Raw genomic sequence first — 15,989 nt, 5'->3', positions numbered from 1 at the left:
AGGAATTCTTTCCAATCAATATCCGTTCTAGTTCAAATGGCAACAGTTTAATGAGTACCCTGTGGCATGATTAGTGATAATCTAGTTTATTTGTCTGCTTGAAAACTAACATTCACGGAGAGGATGTATGAGTTATTTCCTAAATTGTCTGATTCTTATATTTATATATTTTAATATCTTCTCTGAATTATAAAGTAAATGATTAGCTAACATGTCCTTATCTATGTGTTGCAATGCAAATGATTGGTCCCTAAGGATTATTTCTTATTTTCTTTTCTAGTTCTAACTGAGCCTAGCACACACCACCATTTAGTGAGAGTACTCTTTAATGCAAAGAACATATATTACAAAATTCAATAACAAGTTCATTCCCAGCATAAAGACTCAGGGACAAAAGAGACTCTTGAGTAAAAAAGTGCACTGTTACAGAAGTCATAAGCTTCCCACACAAAAATCCAAAGCATGAAAAGAATTAGCCAGTTGAAGCTGTGAAATAAAGCATCTACAATAGAAGATACTTCTGCCTCAAACATTTAAAAATATTCATTTATTCCTGTTTATTTCACTGCACTAGGTCTTAGTTGTGGCATGTGCACACTTAGTGGCAGCATTCGGATCTAGTTCCCTGACCAGAGGTCGAACTCAGGCCCCTGGCACTAGGAGCACAGAGTCCTAGTCACTGGACCACCAGGGAAATCCCTGCCTCAAATGGTTTAAAATTCTCTCCATAGTTCTAATTCTATTAAACAATAATATAAGTTAGCACTGGACAAGGCAACATAAAATTTAGGTGACTATGAGGTGCTAATCTGACCCTCTCAGATTTTCCTTTCATTATTCTTTTGTGCTCATAAAAATTCTAAAAAAATTTTCAATTATGTCAAAATTAATCAGTGATTTTTAATATCTAAAAAATCCTTGTTTTTTTGCTTCTTTTGAAAAATCAAGACCAATCAAATAGGGTATGTGAGAACCATATGTATTAAAGCAATAAAATATCACTTTGCGTAATGCTTTCTATCTTTGAAGAGTTTTATGAGTGGTGACTTGATGTGGAAAATGTCATGATTTCTATTTCTGCTTCCTTTTGTTGAGCCTGAAGTGAGCTAGTGTGTACTTGACAACGGAGTGCCTAATGAAGCTGTGCAGTAAAGAGAAGCAATTTTGTCTTCTGCAGAATAATTTTGAAGTGTTTTTCATTTTAAGGAGAGACAAGGTAAGATAACACAATTTACTGAAGGGTTTGTAGACTGATCCATCATTAAATGAATGAAAAAGTCCTGATAACTTTGAAAATAATAGGCGAGGCTCAGTTCTTCTGAAAAAGCTTTAATTGGAGTATATAAAAATTAGGGAAAATATTGTCAACATGTTCTTTCATTTTAGTTACTAAGTAATTATAGTAGATGTGTCCTACTACCAAGTCCAAAATTATACACATTTTTTTTAAAATGGCAAAATCAGTTAAAGTGGAATGCTTAAATTTGGAAATGTATCACTGAATCATTTCTAAAATCCTAAAGCCTTTCAAAAGGCAAAGAAGAAGTAAAAAGTAGGTTAATATAAATATTATACTTGAAATTTAATGTTTTATTTCAACAATATGTATGGTTCATTTTCACTGTATTCAATACGGTGACCATAAGTCATACATAACTCTTACAATTGAAATTAATTTAATCCAATTAAAAAATTCAATTCCTCAGTCTCATGAGTCACATTTCAAGTGCATGGTAGTCATGTATCGCTAGTAAGTAAATATTGGACCATTCAGATTTAAAACATTTCAACAGCACAGAAAGTTCTATTGAACAATATTGGTCTATGCTACTATTTTTTTTTTTTAAGAATTAAAGCTTAAGGTATTTTGTATAATAAAAATGCATCTCTGTTTCAGTTTAAGTTACATTTTGTTTAGTCTGTGCACATAATTTTAATCAAATTCTTTGAAAAGTTGCTGCCTATTCTGTAAGTTCATAAGGAAACCATGTATGGTAAACTATATACAATGTTCATTAAAGAGTTCCCTACATCTCTAAGTATTTTTAAAATATATTTGCTTCCCAAATTATTTTTGAAAATGCTGTTTCTTATTAAGCTGTGAATAATAATAACCAACAAAGTGAAGGCACAAACAGTGTCGGTATATTTAAAATAGTAGATGCCTATAAGAAAGGGACTGCTGTTAAGAAAGAGCCAGTTAACATATGTTGGTGGGAAGAAAAAAGTGGAGTATTCTAAGGGATTGAGAAATTGTCATTATTTTAACTGTAGTAGAACAATTTCAAGTTAGGTCAGCTGCTTTCCAGATTAGTTTCTAGTACAGGAATTCTACATGCAGGTGTAACTTTGACATTACTGAAATGACATAGCTTTGAATTTCCTAATAAGCCAACCATGGAGACACGAGTGGATTTTCCGCATTTCTTGCTGGAAATGTTATGCTCATTAAGCTCAGAAGGTGAAGGAAAAGGTGAGGGATGATGGGGAAAGTCAGCACTCTGGAGACTGACTGAAATTCAAAATGTTAAAGGGGTGGAGAGAAACAAACAAGTATGAAAGGTATCAGTGAGCACTGTCCATTTATCTGAGAAGACCTCTACACACTGTGTAAAAGAACCTGGAGGGACATAAGCTGAGACTGAGAAACAGTTATTCAGTAGAGCTACTTAGCAAGAACGTATGGCAATTATATATGATCTATGAATAGATGACAATGTTAGAACTTTCTGGTAACCACAAGAATATTAGAGCAACAATGAAATGCCATATTCTGCATATCAAATCTGTAAAGTTTAAAAAATGATAATAGTGTCTGAGAGCATTTGGGGAAAAAGGGTATGTAATATTACGCTGCTGGAGGAGTAAATTGTTACAGGCTTTATAGAAAACAATTTGTCAATGTACATAAAAATCCATTAACATTTAAGGGTTGCACATTCACTTTTTATGAATTAGATATATGTAAACATTTAAAAAGAGGATGTTCAGTACTGTTGTTTTACTGATAATTAACATGAAAAGCAACCTACATGACAAACCAGTACAGAAACAAATTATATAAATTATGAAACAAAGGAATTTGTTACAGCTATTGATGACCACATTTAGACGGGTATTTAGCAGTGTAGAAAAAAAATGTTGTGTATAAGAAAAACAGGTGCTAAACATATTTACAGGATAATACCAATTTTCTTCCTGTGTTTGTATACACTATGAACAAAATACTGGATGAAGATACAAGGAAATATTGATTGTTATCTCTCTGTAGTAGATTCATGGGCACTTTAATTTCCTTCTTTGGGTTTTCTATTACTTTAAAAATTCTCTTGAATTAATATGGACTGTGCTCATAATCCCAAGTATGTTTTTACCTCATATTTCTATAATTTATAAACAAGTTCATTACATGTAGACCTATTTTTCACATCTGTTCCTTTGGAGACTGAACTGACTTATCTCAGTGGTTTTTATTCTGTTTCTTGGTTCTATAAAATATTTTATGAAAAACAGAAGGTAATGCAGACATATACAACTGACAGACACAACAATAGGTTAACAAATGATGTCATAGTCAGAAAGAATGAGTTTCAGAGAGAGTATCAAAGTGTCCTTGAGTGGAAATTCCCTGTGGCCTCACTCTCCAGGGCACTGGGTCTGGGTATGGACACCTCAGTCAGCACTACTGTCTTTTTAAAGTAACAACGTTGATTCTGATGAATAAACAATACATGCAAATACAAATACAGTGTTCCTTTGTGCCAGGTACCACATGCTATACACACATTGTATCTTTAGATGCCAAGATGGTCATTTTGCATATAAAGAAAGTTATAGAAATTAAATAAAATGTTCAAGGTCTCATGACCAGTATTCACATGACAATATCCCTTAAACTTTCTGGACTTTTAATTAGATTTTATCTTTTACTTTTTTAAAATGTAAGGATTAATTTCATCATAGACATTTTTCTTTTTTTTGAAGGAGGAGGAAAGGAATTTCTCTTGTAACCTCAGAACTGTTTACTAACTAACAATGCTTGAATTCCCTTTGATATTTTAAACTATCAGACCACCTAATCTTTTTTGAAAGGTAAAGTCTAGTTTAATAAGCCATGCTGAAAGTAATAAGGAAAACATTTATTATTTGGAAGACTTTAAAAACTGAAAAAAAAATTGTTTTGTTGTCGACGTTATGATGAAAGGGAGGTGAATCTTCATAATAAACAAATTCCATTTGCCTTATAGCTTTTTGAATGCTTTACCAAACCTCTACCAGATCTGATGAGAATGGTATAGTAATTGTGGGTCCACTGGGAAGAATTATTTTCATAGTTGTCACACTTTCCCATGTTGTTATGGCTAGATTAAGCCAAGGATCTAGATCCTATAACCCATGTAACCAAAATGATTGTGTGTTAGTTAGTTGCTCAGTCATGTCCAACTCTTCGTGACCCCATAGACTATAGCCCACCAGGCCCCTCTGTCCATGGGATTCTCCAGGCAAGAACACTGGAGTAGGCTGCCATTTCCTTCTCCAAAAGGAACTATAGAAAGAAAGAAAGTGAAGTCACTCTGTCGTGTCTGACTTTTTGCCACCCCATGGATTGTAGCCTACCAGGCTCCTCCATCCATGGTATTTTCCAGGCAGGAGTACTGGAGTGGGTTGCCATTTCCTTCTCCAACCAAAATGATTAAAAGGACAGAAAATTGATCTTATGAGAATGAGGTCCTGTGTAATAATGCACCTTGGAATACAGAAGAAATAAAAACCACTCATTGCTGAAGATAATGATTAGTTTTCCCTAAATTCACTCAGGAGAAGAAAAAGGGGTAACAGAGATGAAAGATTTAAATTCCCTATAAGGATGACTCCTAATAAGGAAGGTTGCTAAGTAAGGGAACAGAATCTTGAAAAGGACTTAAATATTTATCTAAATTCTGATTGTGCAAGTAAGTAGCATATTGATCTCCAGGAATCATCTAATTCTTCAAAAAAATATTACTTGTGTAATTTGTATTATGGTATTCTTGGGTTAGCCTAATCTCTGGCATAAATAAGTAAGCTGTTTGTTTCCCCCCCCCCCCCCACCCCCTGGCTGAGAATACAATGCAACCATAACCATGCAACCATGTCTTTTACACTGAACCTCCTAACAGATACTGTTACACTTTATAAACATGGGAACAGATTTTCAAGGAGATTAAAATTTCTGTTTCCCCAAAGACTGTTAAGTAGAACACATCAGTTCCAATGTTCTTGCTAAAATATGGTCCCATCTAACGGCAGGGATGAGTGGAATGGAAACTCAGGACTTCTGTTCCTTCTTGGCAAAGTTTCTCAAGATGACACTGAGGTCAACAGGAAATGTGAACATCAGTCTGGTGCAAAGCCTGCCTCAGAGAAGCTTCTCCCTGAACTCAAAGCTTGAGTACTTCCTTTAGATGAATGCTGAGTCCCAAACTTCAGATGTAATCTGGTCTCAAAATCCAGATTAACTTTGCCAATTTATTCAATGAAATTTATACTTGAGAAGGATATTTTCCCCTCCAAACACATGGGTCACCCTATTACAATGTCACAAGGGAGCAAAAATTGCATTTAGGGATGCTGCTGTCTGAGGACAATTTTGTTATGTGTCAGTTCTGACAGTTTTGTTTTCAATTTGTTACTTTTCCCATATATTTTTTAAGTTGATATGTCATATTTTCACTTTTATTCAATTCAATAAATTTTCTATTCCTTCTTTTTTTTGTTGGCCTCACCTTATGCGGGATCTTAGTTCCCTAACCAGGGACTGAACTCGTGCTCCCTGCAGTAGAAGTGGGGAGTTGTAACCACTGGACTGCCAGGGAAGTCCTCTCTGACACAATAATTGAATATTAAAATACATTTGCAAAAAAAAATTCTTTTACTTTGGTGGATCTTCTTCTTGAAACAATAATATATCAGAATATCAGTGTGTACCAGGATGTCTTTTGAGGAAGCTGCAAATAAAATTCTTCCTGGGATGAAAGAAGCCACAAATAAATTAAAACTAGAGATCCTTTTACTTGAGTGATAATTGACTTAGGTCATGCTTGACTGAAAACCTCTGAAAGGAAAAATGTGAGAACATTCTTCCTTACACAGGAATCAACTTGGCTTCTCCCAGGGCTCAGCCTCTTGTCTAAGAGTTCTGTCAGGATGTCTTTATGTTGCCTGCACATAAGGATATGTCTCTGCTCTGTTCACAGTACAGGTTTGTTTCTGGAAAATCTGCCTTGATTTAACAGTTGGCTGGAATATTACCTCCCACAAATTCTCAGTGAACAAGGAGAAACAGCCATGGAAGATTCACTGTCTTCACCAAACAGAACTGCCACAAATGAATGTCATTCTAAACTGTAATTATAAGATACCCCCTATAATGTTTCCAGCCAATCCACTGCTCTGAAAAGTCTAATTTGCACTGCATTTACTTTCTATATTCGAGAGATGACATAATTAAACAGATGTAGCACAAGTCAAGAACAAACAGCATACACATGTGATAAATTAAGTCTACCGCTATAAGGAAATAAAAGAGGAACAAGACCTTTGAACAAAAGGGAAAGGAATGATCTAATCTTGAGATGTATTATATTGTAACCTCTTGCTTTACACGAACACATCCAGGACACAAATAATAATCACCTTTGGTACTACCATACCCAAGCAACATTTAGGGCTATTCTTGAAATAGAGGGAGGTTTCTAAAAAACAGAAGCTTTCAAGAAATGGCTATTTACATGATCAGAAATACAAATGGTACTTACATTTTTGATTTTTAATATGATGACCAGCTGCCCAAGTAACATATATGTTTTTATTCTAAAAATATAAACTGCCCTAGAAAGGCAAAAGTGATTTAAACCAAAAAATAAACTATATTATGTGGTAGGTATGGCTCCATCAATATTTTTTAACCTCAATTTCTATACTTTTTAAAATAAATCTTCCTTTAACCTCTCAAATAATTTTATAAGAACTTGCTAAATATAGACTGGCACAAAGCTATTCTTTTGCTAAGAAATTTATGTAAACTAAACAAAGTCACACAGCTATCAATCATATAACTTGTCACTCTTTGAAGTTCTTCTTCCTATTAATAAAAGAAATATATCTGCACAACCAAACTATTCCAAAGAATCCAAGCTCTCTTGGCTTGGCTATTTAATTTCACTCCTCCTAAATTATTAGTTCAACACTACCAGAGAGATAGCAAATGCCAATTAGACTTATAAGCCAAACAATATAATTAAGAAGCAGCAATTAGCCTAAATCAACCTCCTTTCAATTTACCCCTACAGCACTCAGACTCTGAGATTACCCTTCTTCTACATACTGGGAATTTGTTGGATCCTGTGGACAACGACAAATGCATCTGACAGGCCCACTTTCACTGGGTGATTGGTCGAACTTATCTGTGTGACCAAGACAGGAATCTGGAAAAGAAAAAGCATATTGTTATCAGTTAGATTTGAATTTGATTCAGGGGTTGGGGTGGGGAATGTGATCATCCTGTTTAATGGATAAAATTAGATGATGGAGATGAAGGGACAGAAAGAGCAGGAAATAGTAAAGAAAAAAGACATAAATTTCTGAAAATAACATCTGTTTAGAGCTATTTGATGGGTTAAAGTGACAAGAGGGTTCCTAGTCTTACAGATGGGGCTATTTGATGATGAAAATAAGATTCTCAGGGAATCAAACGCATGTTGAATGCTGAAAACTTATCACACATACAGGCACACCATGAATGCATGCTATCATTTCAGAAATACAGATTTTTTTTGGTATCATTTGTTTTCCCTAAAGACTCTATTATATATTCATTTTCATAGTTTAAAAAAATCCTTGTTTTCAAGTGGCCTTGTGGATATAAAATGTAGAGAAAGATAATAGTGTGCTCTTAACTACATATTATTAACATACATTTGATTATTACATTGATTAAAATTAATATTAATAGATTAATTAAAATTAATATTAATATAGTTTATTAATATACAGTGAAATTTGGCAATTGTTTGTTAATGGATGACAAACCACTATCCTAGGTAAAACTCATATGGAAAACACATTATTATGGGTCAGTTTAAGGTAATATCTCCTAAATTTAAATCTCAATAGAACCAAAATCTGAATATTATAGACATCTATAATGCATTCATTTTTAAAAATTAGGACACACTGAGAATATACTAAACATGATACAACAGTAGTAAGACAAATTCTTACTAGTAGTCATTTTTTCTAGATGAAGAAAAGAATCATTAGAGGTATGATTACTATTTTTACTACCAGTTTTATAGAGAAAAAAAGGGGAATGAACAATTCCATTCACCATTACAATGAAAAGAATAAAATACTTAGGAATATATCTACCTAAAGAAACAAAAGACCTATATATAGAAAACTATAAAACACTGGTGAAAGAAATCAAAGAGGACACTAATAGATGGAGAAATATACCATGTTCATGTATCAGAAGAATCAATATAGTGAAAATGAGTATACTACTCAAAACAATCTATAGATTTAATGCAATCCCTATCAAGCTACCAATGGTATTTTTCAGAGAACTAGAACAAATAACTTCCCAATTTGAATGGAAATACAAAAAACCTCGAATAGCCAAAGCAATCTTGAGAAAGAAGAATGGAACTGGAGGAATCAACCTGCCTGACTTCAGTCTCTACTACAAAGCCACAGTCATCAAGACAGTATGGTACTGGCACAAAGACAGAAATATAGATCAATGGAACAAAATAGAAAGCCCAGAGATAAATGCATGCACCTATGGATACTTTATCTTTGACAAAGGAGGCAAGAATAGACAATGGAGAAGAGACAATCTCTTTAATAAGTGGTGCTAGGAAAACTGGTCAACCACTTGTAAAAGAATGAAACTAGATCACTTTCTAACACCATACACAAAAAAAACTCAAAATGGATTAAAGATCTAAATGTAAGGCCAGAAACTATTAAACTCCTAGAGGAGAACATAGGCAAAACACTCTCCGACATAAATCACAGCAGGATCCTCTATGACCCACCTCCCACAATATTGGAAATAAAAGCAAAAGTAAACAAATGGGACCTAATTAAAATTAAAAGCTTCTGCCCAACAAAGGAAACTATAAGCAAGGTGAAAAGAAAGCCTTCAGAATGGGAGAAAATAATAGCAAATGAAGCAACTGACAAAGAATTAATCTCAAAAATATACAAGCAACTCCTGCAGATCAATTCCAGAAAAATAAATGACCCAATCAAAAATGGGCCAAAGAACTGAATAGACATTTCTCCAAAGAAGACATACAGATGGCTAACAAATACATGAAAAGATGCTCAACATCACTCATTATCAGAGAAATGCAAATTAAAACCACAATGAGGTACCATTTCATGCCAGTCAGAATGGCTGCTATCCAAAAGTCTACAAGCAATAAATGCTGGAAAAGGTGTGGAGAAAAGGGAACCCTCTTACACTGTTGGTGGGAATGCAAACTAGTACAGCCACTATGGAGAACAGTGTGGAAATTCCTTAAAAACCTGGAAATAGAACTGCCTTATGACCCAGCAATCCCACTGCTGGGCATACACACCAAGGAAACCAGAATTGAAAGAGACACACGTACCCCAATGTTCATTGCAGCACTGTTTATAATAGCCAGGACATGGAAGCAACCTAGATGTCCATCAGCAGACAAATAGATAAGAAAGCTGTGGTACATATACACAATGGAATATTACTCAGCCATTAAGAAGAATACATTTGAATCAGTTCTAATGAGGTGGATGAAACTGAAGCCTATTATATAGAGTGAAGTAAGCCAGAAAGAAAAACACTAATACAGTATACTAACACATATATATGGAATTTAGAAAGATGGTAACGATAATCGTGTATGTGAGACAGCAAAAGAGACGCAGATGTATAGAACAGTTTTTTGGACTCTGGGAGAGGGCAAGGGCAAGATGATATGGGAGAATGGCATTGAGACATGTAAATTATCACATGTGAAATGAATCGCCAGTCCAGGTTTGATGCATGATACAGGGTGCTTGGGGCTGGTGCACTGGGATGACCCAGAGGGATGGGATGGGGAGGGGTGTTGGGGGGGGGGTTCAGGATGGAGAACACATGTACATCCATGGCTGATTAATGTCAATGTATGGCAAAACCAATACAATATTGTAAAGTAAAAGAAAAATTAATTAAAAACACAAAAAAGAAAAAATCTTCAATAAATAAAGGGGCAAGAAATGAAAAGGAAGGGTAAATGCATGAACAAATCTTTAAGTAGAAAAAGCAGCTTGTGGACCATCTATGGGAAACTCATTAAAGAACATATTAGATCAGATATGGTTGTATAAACCGTAATAAATAGCATACCAATAAAAAGGAAGGAAAATAACTTGGAGAGAAGATATAATAAGGGCTATACTGCTTATTTTTGCCTCAACATCATGAAATTATAAAAAGGTTTATTTCATTGAAACTGACCAACTAAGAGGATATTTTAATGTTTTTGAAATTTGTGGAATTATATCAAAACAAGTAAATGGAAGATGACATTTTCCATTTATGTACTAATCGGTATTCTCCTGAACAATGTTGTGGTATTGCCAATTTTATATCAGGGTGCCCAGTTCTTAACTAGCATTAGGAAGTATTCTGATATGTGGACAACAGAACAAACAAAATCAAACCAAGATTTTTGTCTCTAAAAGTTTATTTACTAAATGAAACTCTGAGATAATTTACTTAGTAATTTCCAAGTCATACTTGGGCTTCCCAGGTTACTCAGTGGTAAAGAATCAGCCTGCTGCTGAAGGAGACATGGGTTCAATCCTCAGGTCAAGAAGATCTCCTGGAGAAGAAAATGGCAACTCACTCTAGTATTCTTGCCTGGAAATCCCCTGAGCAGAAGAACCTGGTGGGCTACAGTCCATGGGGTTGCAAAAGAGTCAGACATGACATGGCAACTAAACAAGAACAAGTCATACTTAGTATCAATATATGTGGCTTGAAGTATACTAGATTAGTGGTAAGTATAGGAGCTGGAGTGGCAGGAGGATGATTCTCAGTGAACATGTCATGCATTTAGGAGAGGGAGAAGAAGAGAGTCACAGTCAACAGAATCATCAAGACTTTTGGTCTTCAGTTCAGTCAGTTCAGTCACTCAGTCATGTTCGACTCTTTGCAACCCCATGAACTGCAGCACGCCAGGCCTCCTTGTTCATCACCAACTCCCGGAGTTCACTAAGACTCACGTCCATCGAGTCAGTGATGCCATCCAGCCATCTCATCCTTGGTCATCCCCTTCTTCTCCTGCCCCAAGTACCTCCCAGCATCAAAGTCTTTTCCAGTGAGTCAACTCTTTGCATGAGGTGGCCAAAGTACTGGAGTTTCAGCTTTAGCATCATTCCTTCCAAAGAAATACCAGGGCTGATCTCCTTCAGAATGGACTGGTTGGATCTCCTTGCAGTCCAAGGGACTCTCAAGAGTCTTCTCCAACACCACAGTTCAAAAGCATCAATTCTTTGGTGGTCAGCCTTCTTCACAGTCCAATGCTCACATCCATACATGACTACTGGAAAAACCATAGCCTTGACTAGACGGACCTTAGTCGGCAAAGTAATGTCTCTGCTTTTGAATATGCTATCTAGGTTGCTCATACTTTTCTTCCAAGGAGTAAGCATCTTTTAATTTCATGGCTGCAATCACCATCTGCAGTGATTTTGGAGCCCCCAAAAATAAAGTCTGACTGTTTCCACTGTTTCTCCATCTATTTCTCATGGAATGATGGGACCAGATGCCATGATCTTCATTTTCTGAATGTTGAGCTTTAAGCCAACTTTTTCACTCTCCTCTTTCACTTTCATCAAGAGGCTTTGTAGTTGCTCTTCACTTTCTGCCATAAGGGTGGTGTCATCTGCATATCTGAGGTTATTGATATTTCTCCCGGCAATCTTGATTCCAGCTTGTGTTTCTTCCAGTCCAGCGTTTCTCATGGAGTAGTCTGCATAGAAGTGAAATAAGCAGGGTGACAATATACAGCCTTGACATATTCCTTTTCCTGTTTGGAACCAGTCTGTTGTTCCATGTCCAGTTCTAACTGTTGCTTCCTGGCCTGCATACAGATTTCTCAAGAGGCAGGTTAGGTGGTCTGGTATTCCCATCTCTTTCAGAATTTTCCACAGTTTATTGTGATCCACACAAAGGCTTTGGCATAGTCAATAAAGCAGAAATAGATGTTTTGCTGGAACTCTCTTGCTTTTTCCATGATCCAGCAGATGTTGGCAATTTGATCTCTGGTTCCTCTGCCTTTTCTAAAACCAGCTTGAATATCAGGAAGTTCATGGTTCACATATTGCTGAAGCCTAGCTTGGAGAATTTTGAGCATTGCTTTACTAGCATGTGAGATGAGTGCAATTACGCAGTAGTTTGAGCATTCTTTGGCATTGCCTTTCTTTGGAATTGGAATGAAAACTGACCTTTTCCAGTCGTGTGGCCACTGCTGACTTTTCCACATTTGCTGGCATATTGAGTGCAGCACTTTCACAGCATCAGCTTTCAGGATTTGAAAGAGCTCAACTGGAATTCCATCACCTCCACTAGCTTTGTTCGTAATGATGCTTTCTAAGGCCCATTTGACTTCACATTCCAAGATGTCTGGTTCTAGATGAGTGATCACACAATCGTGATTATCCGGGTCATGAAGATCCTTTTGTACAGTTCTTCTGTGTATTCTTACCACCTCTTCTTAATATCTTCTGCTTCTGTTAGGTCCATACCATTTCTGTCCTTTATTGAGCCCATCTTTGCATGAAATGTTCCCTTGATATCTCTAATTTTCTTGAAGAGATCTCTGGTCTTTCCCATTCTGTTGTTTTCCTCTATTTCTTTGCATTGATCGCTGAAGAAGGCTTTCTTATCTCTTCTTGCTATTCTTCGGAACTCTGCATTCAGATGCTTATATCTTTCCTTTTCTCCTTGGCTTTTCACTTCTCTTCTTTTCACAGTTATTTGTAAGGCTTCTCCAGACAGCCATTTTGCTTTTTTGCATTTCTTTTCCATGGGGATGGTCTTGATCCCTGTCTCCTGTACAATGTCACGAACCTCATTCCATTCTTCATCAGGCACTCTATCAGATCTAGGCCCTTAAATCTATTTCTCATTTCCACTGTATAATCATAAGGGATTTGAATTAGGTCATACCTGAATGGTCTAGTGGTTTTCCCTACTTTCTTCCATTTAAGTCTGAATTTGGTAATAAGGAGTTCATGATCTGAGCCACAGTCAGCTCCTGGTCTTGTTTTTGTTGACTGTATAGAGCTTCTCCATCTTTGGCTGCAAAGAATATAATCAATCTGATTTCAGTGTTGACCATCTGGTGATGTCCATGTGTAGAGTCTTCTCTTATGTTGTTGGAAGAGGGTGTTTGCTATGACTAGTGCATTATCTTGGCAAAACTCTATTAGTCTTTGCCCTGCTTCATTAGTAGCAAGAAAAATGGCCTCATGCTTTTCATTGGAGCCAGTGTACTGCACACCTTCAGAGTTCATTCCCATTGCTGGCTATGAGCACAGTGTCCTCTGCTTGTGCAGAGAGGACAGCTGTGAAGAGCAGCATAGAAGGGTCCAGAGAAGGAGGAGACTAGGGGCAAGAAGCGATGGAAAAGGAAGAGGACTGTAACACCACTGGCCTCGAACGCTCTTCTTTCACATTTTATAGAGTGTATGAATAAAAGCATAGAATTTCTAAAACTCTGCTATTTTATCCCGATTAAATATTAACATGAAAATGTACAAGAAGCTTTTGACTCTCCACAATTTCCTAGAGGCCAGCCAAGTCTTTTAGGAAATGATTACATATCATGTTTAGAATAAAACCACTTTTATCAATTGAATGAAATGCTTAATTTGGGAAAAGATTAATGAGGCCAAGTGTAGGCTTTCTCTTAGATTTCTTTCAGGAACACGTCTGCCTCTCTTCACCTGATACCACCTTATCTTTTCCACTTGGCCTTCTTGGGCTGTTATCTTTTCACTTCAAAACCTCAAAGGCGTGGAGTTGTTCAGTATAAAGATGGTTCATCTACTCACTTACTGTAGCAAGTAATTGGGCCATGTGAGCTCCCTTTGAGCGAGTCAGGCCAGGCTTCACAGCTTATAATGAGAGGCCATTTGTTAAGCTAAATCAGGAGCACAGCTAAAACTACATTTAAAATGAACAATGTTTTTTTTTACTAACATCAACAAAGCAACTGTGTGTGTGTGCATATGTATACAAATAAATTGTCTAGAGTTAGAACTTAGAGTGCACAAAATTAGCACAAGAAAGGACCTGTCGTAGTGTCACAGTCCCCCACTCTATAGCAGACTAGGTATTGGATACAAAGTACGCAAGTCAGAGAAGCCATAGCCAAGGGTAATGTCCAAGAAGAAAAACTCTGAAACTCTACTTATGGAAGCTATCGTTTCTCCAAATTTATATTCATCCTTAAAATGTCTCCTAAGTTAGTTCCTGGGGATGTCAGTCAGGAAGCCAATCTGCATACAATCTCTGAACCAGCTTTTTAAAAATGTGGCTTCATTATTTTCAAGAGCCTGTAATACTCACCTTTTTATGATTAAAGCTAAGCTTAATTTTCACTTGACCTCTGTATAATTTGTAATGAATCATAAATTTCTAAGAACAGGTTTTACAATGATATTCATTCCACAGGACAGATACAGAAAAGGAGTCTTAACACCAGTTAAAATATGCTCCCATTTCGGCTTACACAAGCATTTGTCAATTCTTTTCTTTTAAGGTGTTTTAATTTTCCTTCCATTTCATAAGGCACAGATAAGTTTGTTATTTAAGTAAGTATAATTTTTCTTTTCTATAAATGATATAGTGAAGCAAATTAAGTATGGAGGCAGAAAAGAGTTGGAATAACTAGGTGAAATTAAGGCAGGAAATGGTATCAGGCGTCAGCTTAGGGCAGAGCATGCAGGGTTTTGGCGGAAGATTCAAAGATAGAAGTTATTCCCTTTTCCATCTGTGGTATCATTCTCCAGGACACGAGGGCCAGACACAGTACTGAAAACATGAACTTTTATGTCTGTCTCTATAACAGTTAGGTAGGTAACAGCATGCGAGGGAACAGAATTTTATTTTTTCTGTGTTCTGCCCTGCAAACCTTGCCAAAACATTCATTTGTTTCCATTATGGCCCAGCTATCTATCTAATAGGCAGCACAGCATCTCAGCAAGGGTCTGATTGCAGAGCATGTGCTCCCAAGTATGAATCATATGCCTAGCAGAATGCAACTGGAGAAGAATTACTTTAAACTCATTTTTGTTCACTTGCTAATCAGCAATGTGATGTCTAATAGCTTATACATGTACCTTAAAAAAACCCCAAAGCTTACAATTTTAACCACTCTTACCTTCACTTAACCCTTAACTTCCTACCTCATCTTCCTTAAAAATCTAATTGGGCTTCTCCTTATGCAGTAGGGCATCCAATTTTTAAAAGTCATGCTCTCTTTTATTACTATCAAAGCAACACATAAAGTCCTGAGTATTAGGGCTTAGTTGTCTGAAAACTACATTTGAACAGCAGGGCTTTCAGTTAAATTTGACAATACAAACATCCATTTGCTTTCCTGAATATCGCTGCCAGTTCTCACAATTGTTTTAATTTGCTTCTGGCTTTCAGTTTCTGAATGCTTTTCATATGCCAGCTATTAAGCAATGCACTTAATGGCCTGAAAGCAAAGATGAACCATAAGTTAAAGATATATTATTTTTAATATTATTATTAAAAATTATTTATTTACTTATTTGGCTACATCAAGCCTTAGTTGTGGCACTTGGACTAGGTTGCCCTGCAGCATGTGGGATCTTAGTTCCTCAACACATCACCTGCATTGGAAGGCGGATTCTTAACCACTGAACCACAAGGAAGT

General features: G+C 36.2%; 1 protein-coding gene across 2 annotated transcripts in view; it reads right to left on the bottom strand.

Moving 5' to 3' along the window:
- PLXDC2 (plexin domain containing 2) overlaps window positions 1–15,989 on the bottom strand; it is a 447,502-nt gene that overhangs the window by 113,005 nt on the left and 318,508 nt on the right. For both annotated transcript variants that reach the window (XM_027976592.2, XM_027976593.2), the window contains exon 7: window positions 7,367–7,466. In XM_027976592.2, the coding sequence (XP_027832393.1) occupies window positions 7,367–7,466 (100 nt within the window). The remainder of the gene's footprint in view (window positions 1–7,366; window positions 7,467–15,989) is intronic.

The sequence above is a fragment of the Ovis aries genome, chromosome 13, assembly GCF_016772045.2.
Source record: "Ovis aries strain OAR_USU_Benz2616 breed Rambouillet chromosome 13, ARS-UI_Ramb_v3.0, whole genome shotgun sequence".
Classification (NCBI taxonomy): domain Eukaryota; kingdom Metazoa; phylum Chordata; class Mammalia; order Artiodactyla; family Bovidae; genus Ovis; species Ovis aries.
This window is presented reverse-complemented; position numbering and strand designations above follow the sequence as displayed.